The following is a 21759-nucleotide window of genomic DNA, read 5'->3' on the forward strand; positions in this document are numbered from 1 at the left end:
GCGGATCATCTGCCTCCATCTTGCCCTATCTACTGCCTCCTCTACTTTCACACCAACCATCTCCATGTCCATCTTCACTACATCCATAAACCTTCTCTGAGGTCTACCTCTTCTCCTTCTACCCGGCAGCTCCATCTCCAACATTCTTTGACCAATATATCCACTATTCCTCCTCAACACGTGTCCAAACCATCTCAACCTGGCCTCTCTGGCTTTATCTCCAAACTGCTCCACCTTCACTGTCCCTCTGATCTGCTCGTTTCTAATCTTGTCCATCCTTGTCACTCCCAACGAAAAGCTCAGCATCTTCATCTCCGCCACCTCCAGCTCAGCCTCCTGTCTTTTAGACAGAGCCACAGTCTCCAAACCACACATCATAGCAGGACGCACTGCTGTCTTGTAAACCTTCCCTTTCACTCTTGCTGCTGTCCTTCTATCACACATCAGCCCTGACACCCGTCTCCACCCACTCCATCCTGCCTGCACCCTCTTCTTCACCTCTTTTCTACACTATCTATTGCTCTGGATGGTTGACCCAAGATATTTGAAGTCATCCACCTTTACGACCTCTACTCCTTGCATCTTCATAATGACTTAATATGCAACACGTTCTCAAAAACGTTATGCTAATTATAACTAACAAAGCACGGTTATATGAACAGTTTCCACAAAACATTTCACTTGCCTTTAGTTCTTCTTTGTTTCTCTTTTTAGAAACATTTAGCTGGTGAAATGAAACAAATCCACTGAAACGCGGTGTGCCCCACCGGGCGAACCCGGTCCGCCGCCTAAAAGGGTCGGACTGGAAAATTAGTTTTTACAGGATTGTACTGCTTTGTCGCCGTGTGTTCGCAGAAGTTGAGGAGATTCACGCCTAATTCAGGGGGTCGTAGGGAGGTCCAAGCTTGTTGTGAGAGGGGCACTGGCCCCTGATGCCGTATGCAGTATTATACACTACACAGGATGATATTTAGAACACAGCCTCAGTGTTAATTTACTTGGCCTCCGCCATCAATACGAGGGAAGAGCATTTTCTTCTCGAATTCACCTGCAGAGTCACGTGACCTTCGTCCTCAACGAATTACCTGAAGAACCACGTGACTCTTCCAACACATCCTGCGTTTGGCTGCTGTTGGTGTAGTGAAATTGCCTTTTTCTACCTCCTAAACTCATTTTCTTCAGATATGTCAGTGTTATTATTTAACAGTGATGGATAAAACAAAATTCTTAAACGCTCTGTACTGGTGGGAAGACGTCTCCAGCTGCTTTTACACAGGACACAGCGGCTGTATCTCAGGAGCTCTCGGCGTCTTGTCTGTGTTATCACTGGTATTGTCGTACTGCGTGTAAGTAGCCTTATGGTCACCACGCTCAGCGGCTCAAATTCTCCATATATTTGTTTGGGTTTGTAATCTACTCTCTACCCCATTTTAAAAGGGCTCAATAGCTTTCCCTAAATCCTGCAATACTCGCCATTAAACTGATTTATACATCGGAGCAATGCACAAAGCGAGTAGGGAGCCTTTCGGTAGACAGTCTTGGGGATTGCATTTACTCAGTTATATGGCTTTAAGTAAGAGTAAAATATATACTTCAGCAGAAATGAAAGTTTTATGTGTGAGGAAAGTATTTTTTACTCTATTTAGTCTTAATGTTTAATAATTTCATATAACTTCATTATTTTACGTTGGTGACAGCAGTAAAGATGCTTTATGCTTGATCAAACCTCTGACTTTCAAGGTGTATATGGTTTTATTTGAGACCCAGAGTGCATTAAAAACGATACTAGAGCCCCACAGGCTTAAGTTCCTGTGTTGATGGATGCTGGACATATTGTTGTTCCATTGTAGTTTTAGACGTTATTCAGTAACTTCACCTAATTTCTGTATAATTCAATTGTTGATATGTAAACAAAGTAGTTCAGAGTGATTTAATGAGAAATAACTCATTATAGAGAAACTTAATGACCTGCATTTTGTCTCAGTTGTGGTGATGATAGAAATATTTATTTACAATCCAAAGCAACCAGAGGACTTACACATCTTCAGACTTTCTATATGTAACGTTTATAGTGGTAAAATCTAAAAAAAAACATATATATATATATATATATATATATATATATAAAAATAAATAAATAATGTGTGTGTGTGTGTGTGTTTGTATGTGTATCTCTGTTGTCGGAACAAAACCTCCAAAATGGTAACTTTACAGGAGAAGGAAAAAACCTGCTTTATTTTCAATTTAAGTCAATGGAACCAGACATTTTTCCAAGTAATTTTGGGTCATTTCTGTTGGTCTATTAATCATGAAATTTACACACAATGTAAAGGACAATAGGCACTTTCAAATTATGACAGAAACTGAAAAATGACAAAAATTGAGATTTTGTTCCAACAACAGCGATATATATTCCTTACTATTTTGCCTCACAGCACTCTGCATGTACCTGTTCACCATGGTTGGCTTTTAAAAATGATGTGAGGCTTCAGCCTGAGTATTCATAATCATTTCATGTATTAACTTTCAGAGATGGATGTCTTGTTTTTGACAAAGCAAGTTTCTCTAGAATGGATCATATCACAACCAACCATTCTTAGTGACTGCTCAAATCTTGTTTAACTATGCAGATAGTTTTTAAAAATCACTGGAATTCCCCTTTAAGTAGATTTTTTGACATGGTAGTTGTACTGAATTTTTTTTATTATTATAATTTAATTTATTTGTTAATTATTCATTTGTAAGTGCTTGAGTACATTGCTTTACTGAGTTACTTGGTTTTATGGGTTTATGTTACTGTGCCCATCTATGATCCTGGTCTTATCTGAGGTTTGTTGCCTTCTCATCACAGACATTTGTGCCTCAGCTGTAAATTAAGAGCTTGTAATACAGGCAGCGCAGTAGCCAGTGGCCTCTACTGTTTAATAGGAGACCTCTGTAATGCTGCTGGATCAGTTCTCTCTCACCAGTTACCTCTTCAGGTGAGACCAAGAAAACGCATTTCTATAATGTCTTTATTTACATGCAAGCACAAAGTAGTGTCCTTGTCTTATAAAATGGCTCATTCTAATCTCTATTGTAGATTATAATGGCTTTCTTAATTGCAACATTGGACGTGTTTCTATTAATCTCAGTCGTTTTTCCTTTTTGTTGGTGGCACCATTCAAAAACCGGTGAGCTTAACACATCTTTTTATTATATTGTTATATCTAATGTTTCTTCACTAATAAGTAGTGAGTTACATGACAAATATATTACTAATAATGATAAGATAAATTCTATATCCGGAGCACAAAAGTCAAGCTTTCTGTCTTGTTCAAGGAAGGAGAGTGAGAATGATAAGCAGAAGAAGGAGGCAGAACTCTCTTGCTGTGTGCCTGCTGTTTGGAATGGGAGGATATGTTTACCTTGGCAAAGTTGCACACCACAGCCAGCCACTCACTAGCACATCTCTGACCAGCAGGAGGCTACTGAGCATCTTCCTGCATGTGAGTGAAAGCTCCTTCCACAGCAGTGTGTTTCTTTAGAAGCATGTATGACCTTTTTAACAGATATGCAAAATAGATCTCATGCAAAGCGCAAGGATCGTATTCCTCTAGCCAAGCAGTTGTGGTTTGCTTTTGTCTCTGAGAATAGGACCGTATTGAACTCCTTGGTTATGTGCTTGGTCTTCTGTCCTTTGCCATCAGCTGGACCTCCAGGTTTCCCTTTTTCCTCAAAGCTGTGAGTAACCTGCATAAGCATAACCCATCCTCTCTCTTCAAACACTATTTTTCATCTCTTGTCTTGTGAAACTCATCAGCATAAAACATGATATGCTTGAATTTAAATCTACCTTAGCGCTTTGTTACCTCTTTGTTTGGATTTACTGTGTGTAATTTGCACCTTGTAGAGCAGAGGAGAGATGAGCAATCTACTGCACGTGTCCTCAAGGGTGTTGAGTGCTTTGGCTGGCGCCTTTTATGCTTCTGCCATACTCATTTATGACACACGACTGGAGTCCATTGTCAGAGCCCTGCCATGGATCCTCTCAGGAGTCTGCTGTGCCATTTTGGACGTTGCTGTATCCTTTTTTTTTTCCTAAAGCTGCGCCTCTAGTGTTTTACAAAGTCTTTCCTGGGGATGTCATGCATATTTTTGTTTGTTTTCTACTGTAAAACATCTGACCTGGCTGATGAGGGAAAATTCACCTGATGAAGTTGCAAAATGCACATAGTATTGACTCCTACTTTACCTTAACCTATACTTTCTAAGATTCTGATCATCTCTTGTTACAGAATACATTATAAGTGTCACCTTGTTCGGCCTCTAGATTCGGATGCTGTGTCCCTTTTGGACCGATCCCATATGCCTACTTCTGGCCAACATTACTCCAAAGACAGAAAGCACTATCTTCACACACGGAAGAGCAGCTGTCCAAAAATGACAGAGAGGGGACATTACATGGATTTTAACATACAGCCTGTTCGAAAGGTCCGTATTCTGTTCTTATGTGACGGAACCTCCAGATTATTCATAAAATTTAAACATTATTTATGCTGTAATGGGAAAATATGCCATCTTGTGTTTATTAGTTTTTCCCCCTCTTAAGGTTTATTTATAACATTTAGCAAAAATGGTTGTCATTTATTTGAGATAAATAAGTTCAGTTGTGATTGACTGTCCTGTATTGTGCTACATTCAAAAAGCACTCAGAGCTAAAACGCTGCTTAGAGCTTCACTGTGAATGGGCACAGCTAACTGCTGTAGGCTGAATTTATGTAAATGAGTCAGTCTCATGACATCACATTAACAATGAATTCAAAAAGGTCTGTTTTTGCAGTGTAATTATAGTAGATATATGGACCATATAGACTTGGAAGTGATTGGTACAATTTGAAAGTTTAGCATTGTTTGCAATTTACTTCAAACACCTAGATCTAAAAACAATTTGGTGAAATTCCCTTTAGATTTCCTGGGTCCGTTGAATCGTTTGGCCCCAGATCATGTACTCGTAGTTGCTCAATGGGGGGAACAGTTGTTTCGGGAAATGCTTTATTTATAGATGAAATTATAATGTTCCTTGTCCAGACATGCTTTTGGAAAATTCATCTCTGCCTTGTTCTGTAGGTGTGTCTGAAAGAGGTAACGATCACTCGGGAGGGCTCTGCAGATAACCAGCCTCTGAAGAGGTCTGTGAAGGTGGTCAGAGTGGATGAGTGTTATTCTTCAGGCAGCACTACAGACTCTTCTTCTATCAGCTCTGAACTAGAGGTTAGCAGGTTTTTTTATTTTTTATTTTGGATGAAGTGTATTGTAGCTGAACTTGTTGCACTTCAAACTGCTCTCTGCCAGTAGGAGGCAGTAAAGTGTTTGGAAGAACATAAATATCCTAAATAAAGGTGCATCATTTTTTTTAAATCTCTGCCACTGTTAATGATGTGAAGCATTCAGAAAGGTTATTAATCTATATACCATTGGGATTAGCCAACATTATTTCTGTATGATAATACTGATTTGTACAGAATTGTGCAAAAGTCAAAGACCACCCTTGATTTATTTAATGTCCAGTTTAAAACTATTAGGTAGAATTTATTCATTTTTCAAGAAATATAAAGCTATCTTGAAGAGATTATATATAAGATAATCTACTTACATAAGAAAGGGGAAAGTCAAAGGAAAATAAGTGGGGGAAAAAAACAGCAGTTTCCCAAAATGTTCAAAAAGAAAGAAAATAAAATAAAATCAAAAATAAGAAATGAACTAAAAAGAAGAAAATTTGCTAATTAAACAAGGAAGCTGCTGGAGTTCTCAGAACAACAGACAGTGGTCAGTCCCTCCTGTGCGGTCTGATGCTGTTGCTTCATCTGCCTCAATTGGGTGCCCACTGCTCACCCATCTCCAGGACCAGTTTGACCACCTTGCTTCACCTGCTCTTCCCCTTTTCTGTATTTTAATATTTTATAATAATGTTAAAACCTTATTCTCTGTTCATATTGCTCATTTATATTGTCTGCTGTCTAGTGTCGAACAAAAAAGGATGGGTTTCTTGGTCCCTTTCAAGGTTTCTTCCGCTTAGGGAGTTTTTCCTTGCCACTGTTGCCATTGGCTTGCCCATGGGGGTTGGACCCAGATTTTTCTGCAAAGCTGCTTTGCGAAGCCTGTTGTATATAAATAAATCTTGACATGGCATGGCCAACATGTTATGATGAACAGCCAGTCATGTAAAATAGAAGTCACCAAATAAGGAAAAAACAGAAAAAAGCATTTATTATGGTAAAAAAAAGCAACGCTGTCACCACTGCCCTCAGAATTAAGTTCAAATAGGCTTAACATTAGCCCAGGATTGAGAATTCAGAGAAGGTGATCGTAATTTAAACTGTAACTGTGACCCCAAACAAGCTAACTAGAAGCTCCTAAAACAGATCCTGCTTGGGGCCCCCAAACGGCTAGAACCAACCCTGTTTTCAGAATAATGGACTGGTCACCTCTGAATCCCGACCTCAACCTCACTGAATGATTTTGAGATTATTTGAATTTGAAGAGCATATGCTTTGGCTTTTTACTGACACTGATTAAATTATAAGTTTATGCACAGTGGCTTTTTGACTGGAAATTAAATAAAGAAAGGACCTCTAAACATTACACACTACTGTACATGCCTGTAGTGGATATCCAGTATCTACACCACTGGAATATGATGAGGCAGTATGGTGCAGGTATTACTTTATGAACCTACACCTAAGTGAAACAGGAAATCTTTGTCAGAGTGCCATGTGCTCTGGTGTGTTCAAAGCATTTCTTGGCCCTCTCCGTTGCTCTTAAGAATGCCAGATCATTGAGGATGTAATTTAATTCAGAAACAAAGGCAAATTGCTCAGGGTGAAAACAATTGAACTTTGTTTTATTCACTAAACAGGAAAAAGCAAACTATGTGAACCTCTTCACCACTGTGGACTATGAAGTAGGTTATAGTCCAGTGTTCAGTCCTCCTGCTGTAACATTGGCAACAGAGTTCACAGGGGCTCCTTCTATAACAATTGGCAATAAACCTGAGGCTGGCCTGATTTGACTTTTTGTTTTCCTATCAGACTCTCAGTGCTCAGGGTGAGAAGGACCCCTTTAAACTTGTGTGAACTGATATTACACAACTCTTGGTTACGGTTTGAACTTGACCGTTTCTGTTTTGTCTCTTTATTTTGTTTGCTTTCACCTTTTGTAAGTGATATTTTCCTAAAGGTCATTAAGGCACTTGTATAAACAGTATCTAAGACACTGTGTTCGCAGTGGGTGACAAAAGTCCATGTGCAGTAATTCTAAGCCATCTTGTGTAATTTTTAAACGCTCTCTACAGAAATACCAAACTACAGAAAAAACTGAAGGTTTAAATATTCATTACATGTACGGTTGGGATAGCTACTGAAAAATTAGTAGTTAGCTAATTTGTAGTTACTTTGTCAGAATGTTGATTTGTGAATCTCCACCTGACACACCAAACAAGCCCAAATGACAGTGTGAACAAGACACTGCATTTAATCATGTGCCAGAAAGAAACATACAATTGAACAGCTGCAAATATACAAAAATATCACCAAAAAGTGTAACCAACAATCAAACTTACACACCCAAAGGTGTGATATCTATATGTGACAAAAATTAAGACTTAATGCAAAGTCAATCATTCCAGGTTTTTACTAACAAAATTCAACAAAAATAAACAAATACAAACCAGAGAATTTTGTGCAAAGCATTGTCAACTGTTGAAGTAAAACTGCTCCAATTTAAACATTTCAGCAAGATACACTGAGCAGGCATAACATTCTGACCACCTCCTTGTTTCTACCCTCATTTTATCAGCTCCACTTACTGTATAGGTGCACTTTGTAGTTCTACAGTTACAGACTGTAGTACATCTATTTCTCTGATACTTTGTTACCCCCTTGTACCCTGTTCTTCAGCGATCAGGTGTTTAAAAACTCTAGCAGCACTGCTGTGTCTGATCCACTTGTACCAGTACAACACACATTAACACACCACCGCGTCAGTGTTACTGCAGTGCTGAGAATGATCCACCACCCAAATAGTACCTGTGAGGGTCCATGGGGGTCCTGACCACTGAAGAACAGGGTAAAAGGGGGCTAACAAAGTATCAGAGAAACAGATGGACTACAATCTGTAACTGTAGAACTACAAAGTGCAGCTATAGAGTAAGTGGAGCTGATAAAATGGACACTGAGCGTAGAAACAAGGAGGTGGTCATCATGTTATGCCTGATCGGTGTATGTACAGACATGACATTCAGAGTCTTTACTAAATTTCAGCAACACTTTAGCCACAAAATTCTTATCATTGACTCTGACTCTGTTTAGGGTGAGAATCAGGCCTGAATCGTCTCTCCACTTTTGCTGTTGCGGCTCCACAGCCAAACTAGATATTTAGGCAAAATAACAGAATCCTCCTTCACTATAAAATTGTTATAATGCACAGTTCTACCACAGTTTTCACCATAAATGGTCGCTGGATTTAACGTATAACTGAAGGCACAGCAGTACAAAAACGAGAATGAGATGCAACTTCAGCCTCACGAAAAGTCGAACACTGAGAGACATTTTACAAGCAACTCATGGAAAAGTGTCCTGAGATGTGAGAAAAGCGGCTACAGCTGAGCTAAATCTTAAAGCAGAGCAAAGTAAGTCTGCGTTTGTGTTTGTATTTTCAGCCTGTATATCAGCACATACAGACATACAACCAAGAGGGTAAAACGGATATAAAATGTTGTGTGTCCCAAGGTGGTTTGATTTTTTTCTGAAAGGACAAAACGGCTCTTATTAACATTTTGGTTGTGACCCCTGAGTTAAGCCTACTGGTAAGGGGTGATCAGTGCGTGGGGCGCGCGTGTGGCCCTGTGCTCAGACTGTCCGCGGCTCAGTCATTACTCGCCACCAACCCGGTGAACGGCTGCGTTCTGTGGTTCATTTTGCGATTGACTGTATTGACTGACTGAAGCCTGTCGTGATATTGTAGCGAAAATTTTTGCTGAAGCTACACAAAAATTTGTAGGCGCTATAGCTAATAGCTACATTTTCATACAAATGTAGCAGCTGCAGCTACTACTAGTATGTGTAGCTAGCTACAAGAAGTATTGTGCTACTTAGCTACTCCCCATCCCTGATTACATTGAAGAATGGTCTCTTTTTATCTGTTGATTTCATGGTGACATAAAACTCTCAATTAACTTATGTATTGAATTATGACATTGTTTGGCTGTGTGAATCCAGGCTCTAAGCTATCAAGCCTTGACCTCAACACAGTAAGAGGGCCCCAAAATTCTCCTCCATTGTGTCCGTAGAACAGTGTTGAGCACTCAAATAGGCTGGGTCGTGGAACTGGAGTGCTTTAGACCTGCTTTGATCTCAATTGCTCTAATAGGAACGATCTGTGATAAAAGAATAGGGCAGGACTTTGCTGCTTCAGAAGTGGTGGAAAATGACTGTGAAGTCTACAGGGGATTTGGCCCCCTACTCAGCTATTTTGGGAGCTACTTTCTGTCTGATACCAAGGGAACACTGGCTTGGAGAACATGTTTTCTGACTGCTGCTCCTGTACACTTTGGAGCAGGAATGTCAAACTCAACCACTGAAAAGGCCATATTAAAAATTCTCAAGAAATAATTTTAATTTAGTTTATTTCATTTTTAATAATATTTTGATAGCACCTGAATTGTCACTGTTTATTCAAAATATGGCAAAATGCCATCAGCAAAATATAGGCACTTGTAGTAGACCTTGATTTATTCCATGAAAACTTGAAATATAAAAAAAAAGGAACAAAAAACCCCAGGATATAGGTCTTTTAAACCTACCTGTTTGCTTAAACTAAACACCTGGCAAATTTTCTTTGCTGCAAGTTAATTTATTATTGAGATCAGTTGCCGAGTTGCTGTGCTAAGTGTTTTATAGAGATTACAATGTAGCTAATGTGTTTGGTGATACAGCTAGTGTGGTAGAATTGAGGTGTAACTGCAATATAATGTGCACTCCCACCCCACTTCAGACAACAATCTATGAGACAGCAGTGTATGCCGGGGATTGTAGTGCAGGGCATTGTGAAGCTGGCTTCTGCTTCTGACATATGGGCTTTAGAGCAATCTGCCAGTCTGTGATATGGTTATAAAATACTGTCATGTAGGTAAAGAGTCTTAGTGTTAACACTTTCAGACTTCTAAGGTTGAGGAAGAGACACAGTTATACACTTGGAGCCCACCACACTGCTTCATGTGCTTATGTCGGTGTGCTTGAGTTTAAAGCTATTCCAGAAATGCAGCTAACCCTCCACTGCTTTTTCCTTTCTCACAGTGGGACTTTGAAGAGTCCACTCCGCAATGGAGTTCATCGAACCGAGACCAACAAAATCCAGAGGCATTCCCTCTGCAGGAGTGCATGGCAGATCAGAGGTTAAAGTGTGATAGGTCAAGATTTCATGCCTGCTTCTGCAACAGTGGTGGCCTGGAGGAGCAGAGAGTTACTGCATCACCTGACGTTAACTAGAGCTTTCATATTCTGTTAAATTTTCACACCAGTGTTCTGGTTGCATAAATGCTTTAGCATCAGCGTTTAGTCCAGTGTGAAGCATAATAAAGGAAAGCAAAGAATGTAATTTATTGTCATGTGCAGTGATGTAGAATAAGGAGTTATATGGCTGATAATCTTCTGTCCAGATATCATGAGATTGTCCATGGGACTAAAATTAGATTTCATTCAGAAACCTGGGATGAGTTGTCATCAACTTTTCTTAAAAAATAAAAAACAAAGGTGGATGAAGACTTGAAAGGACTTTTGGTTCACTGTAGAAATTTGGAGTGGACAGTTTACTCAAAAATTTAAATACATAGAAAGATTTTTTTTGGGAACCAAAAATGGTTCTTTAATGCAATTCACACACAAACATATAAAGTATGCCTATGCTTATACTTATTTTAATATCTCATGCTTTATATATCGACAATAACACAAAAACAATATTATTAATAAGCATAATGTACATCAGTATAGAGCACACATGTCTGGATCCAGTCCTCATGGGCCAAAAAGGTGAAGACTTTAGTAAACTGCCTAATTAAACACATATGATTCAGCAAGACCTTCATGAACTGAATTCAATTCACTGGATGAAGGTAAACACACAGCACCCACTCTCAGAAAAAAAGGTACGACACTGTCATTGGGGCAGTACCCTTTAGTCAGGGAACATAACTGAACCATAATCCACTGAAATTATATTTTACAAGATGTACTGACTCCACACACCCTGTCTCGCCTCCAGGCCTTTTATTACATGGTTCTGTTTTAAAACATCCATCCATCCATCCATCCATTATCTACCGCTTCTCCGGGGTTCGGGTCGCGGGGGCAGCATCCTAAGCAATGAGGCCCAGACCTCCCTTTCCCCAGCCACTTCCACTAGCACCAGTGAAAGCTGAAGTTTGCGGCCTGATGTCCCCAATAGGACCACATCATCTGCAAACAGCAGCGATGTGACCCTGAGGTCACCAAACTGGACACCCTCCATCCCTTGACTGCACCTAGAAATTCTATCCATAAAAATTATGAATAGAATCGGTGACAAAGGGCAGCCCTGGCGGAGTCCAACTCTCACTGGGAACGAGTCTGACTTACTGCCGGCTATGCGAACCAAACTCCAGCTTTGTTTGTACAGGGCCTGAATGGCTCGTAGCAAAGAGCCATGTACCCCGTACCCCTGAAGCACCTCCCACAGAATACCCCGGGGAATACAGTCGAATGCCTTCTCCAGATCCACAAAGCACATAAGGACTGGTTGGGCAAACTCCCATGAACCCTCCAGAATCCTGGAGAGGGTGAAGGATTGGTCCAGTGTTCCACGACCAGGGCGGAACCCGCACTGCTCCTCCTGGATCCGAGGTTCGACTATAAGCCGGACTCTCTTCTCCAGTACCCCTGCATAGACCTTACCAGGGAGGCTGAGGAGTGTGATTCCCCTGTAGTTCGAACACACCCTCCGGTCCCCTTTTTTAAAAAGAGGCACCACCACCCCAGTCTTCCAATCCAGTGGGACCACCCCCGATGTCCACGCAATTTTGAAAAGGCGTATCAGCCAAGACAGCCCCACAACATCCAGAGCCTTAAGGAACTCAGGGCAGATCTCATCCACCCCTGGAGCCCTGCCACCAAGGAGCTTCTTAACTACCTTAGCGACTTCGGCCTCAGTAATGGACAAGCCTATTCCCATGTCCCCAGACTCTGTCTCCTCACTGGAGAACGTGTCGGTGGGATTGAGAAGGTCCTTAAAAGTATTCCTTCCACCGCCCAATGACGTTTTCAGTCGAAGTCAGCAGTACACCATCTCCACTATATACAGTGCTAGTGGCACACTGCTTTCCCCTTCTGAGTCTCCTGACGGTTTGCCAGAATCTTTTCAGAGCCGACTTAGTCACTTTCCAAGGCCTCATCAAACTCCTCCCACACACGGGTTTTTGCCTTGGCGACGACTGAAGCCGCAGATTGCTTGGCCTGTCGATACCTGCCAGCTGCTTCTGGTGTCCCACACACTCCTTCTTCAGCTTGACAGCATCTCTCACCTGGGGTGTCCACCACTGGATTTGAGGATTACCACCCCGACAGGCACCAACTACCTTACGGCCACAGCTAATGGAGGAGCGGAACATGGCCCATTCTGAGTCAATGTCCCCCACCTCCCCCGATATCTGGTCAAAGTTCTGACGGAGGTGTGAGTTGAAGATCAATCTGACAGGTTCTTCTTCCAGACGTTCCCAGCAAATCCTCAGTATACGTTTGGGCTTGTCTGGTCTGACCGGCAGCTTCCCCCGCCACCTGATCCAACTCGCCCTTCCCAAGGACTCTAAGAAGGCTGGGTACTCTGAACTGCTGTTCGGTACATAAGCACAGACAGCAGTCAGGAGCCGTTCCCCAACCTGAAGGTGTATGGAAGCTACCCTCTTGTCCACCGGAGAAAACCCCAACATACAGGCACCGAGTTGAGGGGGTATGAGAAAGCCCACACCTGCCTGCCGCCTCTCACCATGGGCAACTCCAGAAAAGAATAAAGTACAGCCCCTCTCAAGGAGATTGGACCCAGAGCCCAAGCTGTGTGTTGAGGTGAGCCCGACTATATCTAGCCGGTATCTCTCAACCTCGCGCACTAACTCAGGCTCCTTCCCTGCCAGTGAGGTAACGTTCCAAGTTCCAAAAGCCAGTTTCAGCAACTGAGGATCAGAAGGCCAAAGTCCACGCCTTCGGACACTGCCCGATCCACAAAGCACCGAACCCCTACTACTGCCCCTCCCATTGGTGGTGGGTTGATGGGAGGGTGTTTTAAAACATTAGTTTATAAAAAGATACAAATATCTACTTTTCCACTGGGAAAACTTATTTAAGGTACACAATTGGTCCTTAAAACCACTGCTGTACTTTTGAGGGAACATTTATATTGTTTGTACCATGATGAATGAATCCTGTACCTGCATGGTACCTTTATTTATAACAGTGCCTTGACCTACAAGGTCCCCAGTTTTACATGTCAGTCAATTTAACTGTTAAGGCATAAGTCAACAGGCAATCATAGTGCAGTGAGGAAGTGTTGAAAACAATTCCAGAGAAGGTAAGTGCTTCTTTCCATAACTAACAAAACAACAACATATTTTGGGTTGAATTAGAGTTTTAAACTAATTTTTGTCTATGTAATAATTGATATCAGGTAGCTCTTTGCAACTCGGCTGTGTTTTTTTTTTTTTTTGCGACCATCCAACAACCCCCAGCATAATTTGAAGAAGGAGAATGGACCCCTGGTCCACCCCTGAATTTACACCAGTGCTGAAGAGCCTTTGCTTAGCTGGTGGCTTTAATGGGCTGTTCTTTCCTTAGGGTAACTGTTTTCATTACTTCCCTGTTGGTAACATGAATTATAGTCAGTCTTGCAAGGCACGCCGCTGATTAATGTGATGACACAAAGCCATATCGAGCCAAAACATAGACAAATGGAGGGAGGTGTCACATAAACTGCCCTAATAAAAACAGGATCGCCCTTTCACAGGCCTATTAGTTCAGTGGGTCATTTCCTGTATTTTGATAGTTGGACAGTTTTATCTAAGCTGGACTGAAAAGGCCCAGCAACCCCTGATAAAACTAAGACTAGACGACCAGGGGCCCTTAGGTTTGTTGCTGGTCTTCCGCCTTGGCCATTCTTCTTGTGTGACTTGGTGGCTTGGGCTCATTGTGCCTGAGTCAGTCTTAGCTAACAGATGAGTACCGAGGAGACTTCCTTGGAAGTCCGATAGTGGAACAATGTAATGATTACAGTTTGTCAGGCACATTCCTCTCCCGTTGTGGGGACATGTCTTGTGACCGATAAAGTACCAAATTGGAAGGAGCTCCAATTCAAACACAGCAGACCTGTAAAGCTGTAATGTATACAGTGTCTGAATAATTTATGCACTCTCACTTTTTTCATCCCTTCACAGGAGCAGGAACAGATCTACAGCACCACCAATTAGGCTTAATATACAGTTTTAATATATACAAAAGAAATGCTGAGCCATCAGTTCTTCAGCAACAATAATATGTTTTTCTCCCTGATGTCATCCAAAGACTGCCTGGGCTTTATGGAGCAGCTTGTCAGTGGGGTCAGTGCTTGAAGTCTATCCACTTCCCTTTTGATACTTGGAGAAATAAAAACAAACTGTCCGGTCTGTATAAATAGGTGGAATTCTGTTTGCACAATAGGCTGGGAGCAAGGATTAGAACATGTGAAGCTGCAGTTCGGAACAAGGTTCTTGTTTTTCTTTTGGATTCATGAGTACGTCACCCCAGCTCCCTGTAAGACTGAACCAGTTGGGATAAGCGCAAGCTCGTTCAGCTCATTGTTAGCTGCAAGTTCAGTTCTATCTCATTATTTGCCTACTAACACATTTTGGGTCTGCAAGGGACTTTTAATGAACACTTGGGTTTATTCCAATTTTCAGAAACAGGAAATACTACAAATAAAATAAGCGAGTTACAAAAGTAGCAGGACTTAAAAACAGATTTATCTTTTCTGGCCTATGACAAAATGTTAATGCTCATGTACTTAATTTTTTTAATAACAGGAAAAATAGATAACAAAGTAGATAACATTGCCATGTGCAAGCATTCAGCCTTCCAGTTGTGAAGTCACCAAATTTAACTTGTTATAACTTAATTGACCCATTAAGACTAGTTAGCAGGTCAAGAATTGTCTTTAGGAATTGTCAACTAATGACATGCCTGAGCATAATCAATTTCCTGGCTCTTGAAACCTTGTGCTAACACTTAACAAACGTGGGCTCCCCAAGTTAGCTGGCTGACGATCTGAAAATGAAGCTAATTGGCCTCAATCACTAAAGGTATGTTTGAAGAAAAAAAGAGCAGAATCTGATGGAAAAAAAGCCTTGCCAACTGTTAAACAAGGGGCTTTATCTATCCTGCTTTTGGTTTGTGTGGCAGCTACTGGCACAGGAAATGTGACAGTCAAGAAACGGAAGGTGGAAAGAGGTGGGTCAAAAACATACTTCAAAATCCGCCATGAACTACTTTGAGAAATGCAAACTGACGTAATTTGTGAACAGTAGATGCACTTTATTATTCTACGATTGAACAGTTTAATTCCAAAACACATTAGAGACCACTTTCAAGAATCAATGCTCAGGACTCCTACAGGATCACCACTAAGCAGGAATTAAGTGGTGAATCATTCTTAGAAGTGTAGTGACATATTAGTATGTGTTGCAATAGTACAAGCAGATCATGCCCAGCAGTGTTACTGTTTTTTTTTAAACAACTCAGTGTCACTGGTGGTCTGAGAATAGACCACCAATTCTAAAATAACCAGTTAACAGCATCCTGTGATCAGAAACGGACTACTGATGAAGGACTAGATGATAACGCAAACTGTACAACAGACAATCGATCATCTCTAACATCTATAAGGTGGGCCAATAAGGTAGGTGTGTCTGATACTGTCATCATTACGTAAACGCTGCTGTATCTGATCCACTCCTACCAACACAACACATAGACCTAGTAATATCACAACCATGTCAGTGTCACTGCTGAGACTTATCCACCATCCAAATATTACCTACTCAGTGATGGTCCTGTCCCCTGATGAATGGGGCTTGGTAGGAGGAGAGGCTCGAATATGTACAAATGACAATGAATGAAGAAATGTGAACAGACCATAGTCCAGCATACCAGCATCTAAAGCACAACATATGCTGATTTTGCTGGTGAGAAGCTTTGCTGTTTTTTCTAGCAGGGATGCTCAATCCTTAGGTGTAAATGGAGAAAACTAAGAATGCAGAATGTGAACTTCAGAATCCCCCTACATGGTTGGTGCACCTGAAAAAATGAACGAGTGTAGACAGATGTTCATAAGAGTGGCCTGTTAGTGTATGTTTTAGTGAGGCGTTGGGGCATATCCTACCATAAGTTGCCGTAACACCTGCAACCATCCTACATGTCAACACTAACGGGTGCTCTAGGCAAGCCCTTCAGTTAATACGATTCACAGCCTAAGTACAGGGTTATATGGAGACTACGTTATATGTGCCTTGTCCATAACTACATAACGAGTCGAGCCATTCTTGTTGATATCAAAACGGGACTCCCACTCGCTCTTCACGCGCTTCTCCAATGATCTCATTTCCCGTACCTCACTTCCTCCACAAGCGTTGGTCAGCCAGTTCGAGGCGGTCGAAGCCGCAGGGCGCGCGCTTCGTCATCACGGCGTTACCGGGCAACTTCAGCACGGACAGCGCGGATAGCACGGACACTTCTGACGCTGCTGCTTCACTCCGGCGACCACGCTCTCCTTCACGACCACAGCGAGCGGCTCCACCATGACTTTAAGGTGATCTTCGGTCCGGGTGGTTCTGGGTATGTACGTCGAGCGAAGCTGCCCTAATACACACATGCTGCTCCGTACGCATGTGTCAGAGACGTGTGTGAGAGAGAGAGAGAGAGAGAGAGAGAGAGAGAGAGAGAGAGAGACTGACTATAAACTGCGCTAAAACTGAAAGTCTGTAAGCTTTAATCGTGTCTCTTAAGGTTTCAGGAGTATCTTACAACGACTACAGTTCGTTCCTCGCTCACCTTGTCGACTCTGTTGATTTATGGCTAGCCGGCTAACTAGCTTGGATTAGCTGTTTAAGCTAGCTTCTCGCGTTAGGACAGATGGCCCTCTCCCAGGACTTTCCGTCTCCGTTTTTGCAGCCCATGAGTCAGTCGGTATACACTCAGACACGTTAATCTGTCTCCATAGCCCTGTCGCTGCTGGTGTGTAATGTTAGCTAACTAGCTGCACCGTGGCTGCTACTGCCTGAACAGCTCTGAGCTGTCAAACTGAACTTGGCCGCCGTCGATGTCTTGTACCTCGCTACGCTGTCCTCCCTTCTGTCTTGGTTAAAGGGCGTAAAGCTCGTCTCTACAGTTCTAGCTGGGCGACATCGTATTTGTGGTCATTATGTTTTGCCGCCGCATGTAAGCGATGTATTGTCCGTGCACACTCGATATCCGAGATAAGCCACGCTTCGCTAGCCGCGTTGGCTAACTTAGTGATGAGCTGAAACGTTACCCGAGTCAACGATAGCTACGTTACATGTTGTGCGCTTAGCTGTCAGCTTGGCTGCTTGCTATGAACACGTTTATGTGCTGTCATTGAGGCCAAACGGCGAGTCGTTTGGTTTACGATCTGTGGCAAACTTCACTTTGTGGAATAGAAGAACGTAGCCTGCTGTCTCTGCTGCTTGCCAGGTTTGATTGCGACCTGTCTGTCTTGGCTTGTGTTTCTGCTTGAAAGAGGGGGCATTTGAAATCATTAGTGTATGTTGAATAGCTTTAAATTCAAATTATGAAAGAAAACTATAGCCATAGCTAATCCAATTCAGCAGACACAAATAGTCATGATGATTTAGCTGTTAACCTGCTCTTTTTGCCTCATTTTTTTTAGAACTCACGAGGCTTAAACGCATTCGGATATCTCATTTAGTGTTAGGTTGTTCTACACTTTCGTGTCATTTGCTCTGCTTTGAGCATTTTTTATTACCATTTAGTCACTTTGTCATTATTATTCCTGTAGACGTTTCTTTTATGACTGTTCTTATATGTCTCTTGATTCAAAATGACAGTGGCAATGTAGAACAGGCTAGCTGTTATTTTCAAGATGACTGCTTCAACAATTTTGCATGAATCGATGTGTTGAGCTCTGAACCATAAGCGTTTTTGCGTACATTTGCGTGATGGCTGCGTGTAAGTATGTCTAACTGCTAACTGGTGTCTGTTTTTTTATTTATTTATTTAATACTCACTATTCTGACTCGGAATGGGCTTATAAAGCGACTTGCAGACCTGGGCGTGTGTTCATGAGTCTTGTTAGAGTGGGAGTCCTGATCTAGGCTCAGATTCTTCTCTTATGACCTTACTAACAAGACCAGCTCTTAGATCAGCACTCCAGTTCTGAGAAGCTTCCTGGATGTTGCTTAAAATTTGTCCCAATGAAAGGAAATGGTTTTTGCCTTCAGTGTATTTGGACATACTATAATGATTTATTACCAGAAGGCCATTTACTCTGTATATGTTTTTTGGAAGGTAATGTTAGTTTGCAGACTAGACTATTAAACATTAATGTAATACTTAGCTATCATACTTTCATCTTTGTTCATCTCGTTAAGCAATCCTTTGTTATCCTTATGAGTGTTCCAAGTAGTACAGGAATGTGCATTTTGGATTCAAAAGAATCTCTTTAATTTGATCATGTGTATAGAGCCACAAACATTTTAGTCCAGGCAAATGTATCCTTGAATTCTTGTTGACCAAATAAACACCAGTGCATTGGAATTTGTGGAGTGTGGGCAGAGCACCACTGTTCAGGTTTAGTTTATTCCATTTGAGTGAAATGTACCAAATCCTGGTGTTCATGGTGGCGGAGTTCATTTCGGGATAAAAGGAACGAAATCAGAACGTGCCTTCTATAATGGTGTTATTCCTATTTTAGAATAAGTAATCAAGCTGGAGTGTCGGTCTCGTGCTTCTGCCAGAGCACCAGATAAAATATAATGGTTGCCTGATATGGCGAGAGTAATTTTACTATTGAGATTAATAAATGCTGAATGCCGTAAATGCTGTTTTATTACTGGTCAATTTCAGTAAATGGTTACAAAACATTGGGTGGACCTGCCTGTGATTTGTCAGCATGTGAGCACCTATGATTTTATCATAGCACTGTCAGAGCACAAAATGGAAACATCTGAGCTTGGTCAACATATTCAAAGCTCACTCAACCAAAATTTTTGGGATGTCTTAGAGTGTTCCGTTGATGTGGGTTTTCATTTACATGATACTCAACTGTGACTGTGTGAAATACTGAGATGTGCCTTGTAAACACTATTCAACAGAATTCTTTAACACTACAAATAAGGCTCCATCAAGACATGAAATCTAAAGTGCTCATATAATGCACTTTTCCATTTGTCTAAGTGGATTATTTTTACGTTATCTAGCAAAAATATTAAAATCTTTGAGTCTTGACATCCAAATCTGATGTTCAAGCCTATACATATTATTCAGTAATTTACTCAGAACCTTCCACACCTTTGTCTCCAAGCTTGGGTGACTTGTGCAACTTGGAAGTTTAAAGGTTTCCAGAGAAGTGTTACACTTGTATACCCAAGTGCTTTGAGGCGAAGGCAAGCTTACTTTTCACAGGCTTGGTTGAAGGCATTAGCTTATGACAGAAAGTCTGCCAATGTTGAATCGTTACAGGGGTGAGAAATGTCCTGACATGGTGTAAGTCCCTCGAGCAATGTTGGGCGTGTTTGCCTTGAACAACCGAGGCAGGAGTGTAAAGAGCGGGGCCTTTCTAGTCTTTCGTATGTGGTTTACCTCCAACAAGTCCCAGATAAACCAGCTCCCCTCATGGACGATGTGATGAAGTGCCATGAATTTAAAATAGTAACAAATGTGAAATTTGGGATTAAGGTGTGAACCAGTAACCTCGGCTTACAACCAAGAGGGCAACTTTGAACCTGAGCTCTTTAAGAAAAAGAGGTTGTTTTGAAAGTCTGTGTGGATGTTTTCTAAACGATTGACAGCGATAGGAGCAAAAATATAAAGTGAAAGCCTTAAATACTTTCTTTTAATTTCTGTGGCATGTTCAGTGATCATAAAGGCCTGGTTTACAGCTGCTCATCTAGTTTATAGACTGTGTCATTTCCTGCCGTGTTTTCTGTATTTCACCTTTTTATAGACCTAATATAAGGAACCACACCTCCATTCACTTTCATCAATTTTATCAGTAAGACACTCCTATTCGCACAGTACATTGAGCAGAGAAAAGCCTGAGACACTCAAGGTTATGTAAAACTATATCGTAATCTCTTCTCGGTTGATCAGCAGTTTTTCCCAGGCTGTAGTTCCCATGGAGCTGGTAATCCAAGATCATGTGGCCTGACTTAGGTCTGCATTTTGTATTTGATCTTTTTTGTTTATTTCTTCTTCCCAGAGGACCACACTCTAACTGTTCCTTCTTGATGGACCTGCCTCTGTGCTGCTGAGGAATACGTTCACTCTCTCCATCTTCCATCAGTCACATTTTGTTTCCTCCAGGTTGATGGGCCACTACCATGTCCACCTATTATAAGAATTAGTGTAGCCTGTTTGTTGTATGAGAGTTTGGAAAGACTTGATTTGTCAAGTATCTTTTGTAAGAGACAGAACAGAGCAACCCTCATTTTAACGGTAAGCAATGTCAGTTTGATGTTGGTTTTTCTTTATTTTCTTTTTATCTTCAGCTGGCCTGATAATTGTGGGCTGACCGCCATAGTTTTGGTGTCAGTGCACAGTGGAGTTCAGTAGTTCACTACTGGTTGTGTGTCAGGTTTTAATATCATAGATATCATCAAATCTGTATTGATAGTACCTGAACTTGATATTAAGTGATATTGTGTGGTCGTCCGTGGTGGTAGTTCATTTGAAATTGAAAGGATGCCTCTTTATTACTCTCTGCAGCTGCCCAAATACTTTAATCACAAATTCTTGACCAAAGTTACTGGTACAATCTGATTAGGAGCCTTATGTGGACTGTGCAAAAATCAGATAAACAAAATACTTGGCAAAAGGCTCACGTATTTCTGAATCACAGCGAGGGACACTGTCTTTAGTGTTATGAATGAATCTGTTGAATCCATGCTGGATCTGGGGAATAGAGCCTGAAGCCTCATTGCTCAATGAGAGAAGAATATGACTGAAGATAGTGTTTTGCCTTTGTGGCTTTAGGTATCTCATAGTTGTGTAAGAGTGCTTAGCATTTTATTTGCGTTGGTCATAAATATTGCGTAACCTTTGTCTTCAGTGCTTTCCGACTCCAAAAGTAGGCATCATTTGCTGCCATGTGTTTTACAATGTTTTACAATGTTGATGCAGGTTCACAGTGGTGTGCTGGGGGCATGTCACTGAATGAAATACTGCTTACTATAAGGGGTTTTTTTTCCAGCTCATGAAAGAAGTTATAGAGCAATACAGTATTCAGCATTACCTTGGTGATCACAATTTTTATATTGAAATACCTACATGTAAAAATGTTAACACTTGAAGTTTGAGTTTTAAAATCCTAAATTCCTCTCATGTAGGTGTTTTGAGCACAAAAGAGCTGAATGCTCTTTTAGTCTTTATTCAAGGAATCTGATAGGTCTTTGAAAGTACCAAGGTTCATTTA

The 21759-nt window shown here is 41.3% G+C and overlaps 2 protein-coding genes across 7 annotated transcripts in view; both read left to right on the plus strand.

The window, feature by feature from the left end:
• Positions 1-754: 754 nt before the first annotated feature.
• Positions 755-10635, plus strand: tmem44 (transmembrane protein 44). 2 transcript variants are annotated; one of them, XM_017699319.2, is made up of 9 exons: positions 755-1346; positions 2852-2981; positions 3083-3173; positions 3322-3488; positions 3637-3723; positions 3893-4063; positions 4255-4473; positions 5110-5253; positions 10335-10635. In XM_017699319.2, exons 1-9 carry the CDS (start codon positions 1210-1212, stop codon positions 10524-10526), a joined length of 1338 nt encoding a protein of 445 aa, XP_017554808.1. In that variant the 5' UTR covers positions 755-1209; the 3' UTR covers positions 10527-10635. The 2 variants fall into 2 exon arrangements, with proteins under 2 accessions (XP_017554808.1, XP_017554809.1); XM_017699320.2 differs by lacking the exons at positions 2852-2981; positions 3083-3173 and having other exon boundaries at positions 756-1346; positions 3326-3488.
• Positions 10636-15835: 5200 nt separating this feature from the next.
• The window catches only part of atp13a3 (ATPase 13A3), a 52552-nt gene continuing 46628 nt past the window's right edge, over positions 15836-21759 (plus strand). For 2 of the 5 annotated variants that reach the window (XM_037545301.1, XM_037545306.1), the window contains exon 1: positions 16602-16925. The gene's annotated coding sequence lies outside the window, so the exon portion shown is untranslated. Of the gene's footprint in view, positions 15991-16601; positions 16926-17293; positions 17802-21759 lie in introns of those variants that run through there. The other 3 variants (XM_037545303.1, XM_037545302.1, XM_037545304.1) reach the window with 3 other exon arrangements.

This window comes from Pygocentrus nattereri, chromosome 15, assembly GCF_015220715.1.
Source record: "Pygocentrus nattereri isolate fPygNat1 chromosome 15, fPygNat1.pri, whole genome shotgun sequence".
Taxonomy (NCBI): domain Eukaryota; kingdom Metazoa; phylum Chordata; class Actinopteri; order Characiformes; family Serrasalmidae; genus Pygocentrus; species Pygocentrus nattereri.

Bases quoted from the DNA above. Each gene is read 5' to 3' on its own strand.
- tmem44 (XM_017699319.2), top strand. From the start codon at position 1,210: ATGGATAAAACAAAATTCTTAAACGCTCTGTACTGGTGGGAAGACGTC. The intron at 1,347-2,851 runs GTAAGTAGCCTT...TTCTCATCACAG, and splicing joins CTGGTATTGTCGTACTGCGT to ACATTTGTGCCTCAGCTGTA. The intron at 2,982-3,082 runs GTGAGACCAAGA...TCTCTATTGTAG, and splicing joins CTCACCAGTTACCTCTTCAG to ATTATAATGGCTTTCTTAAT.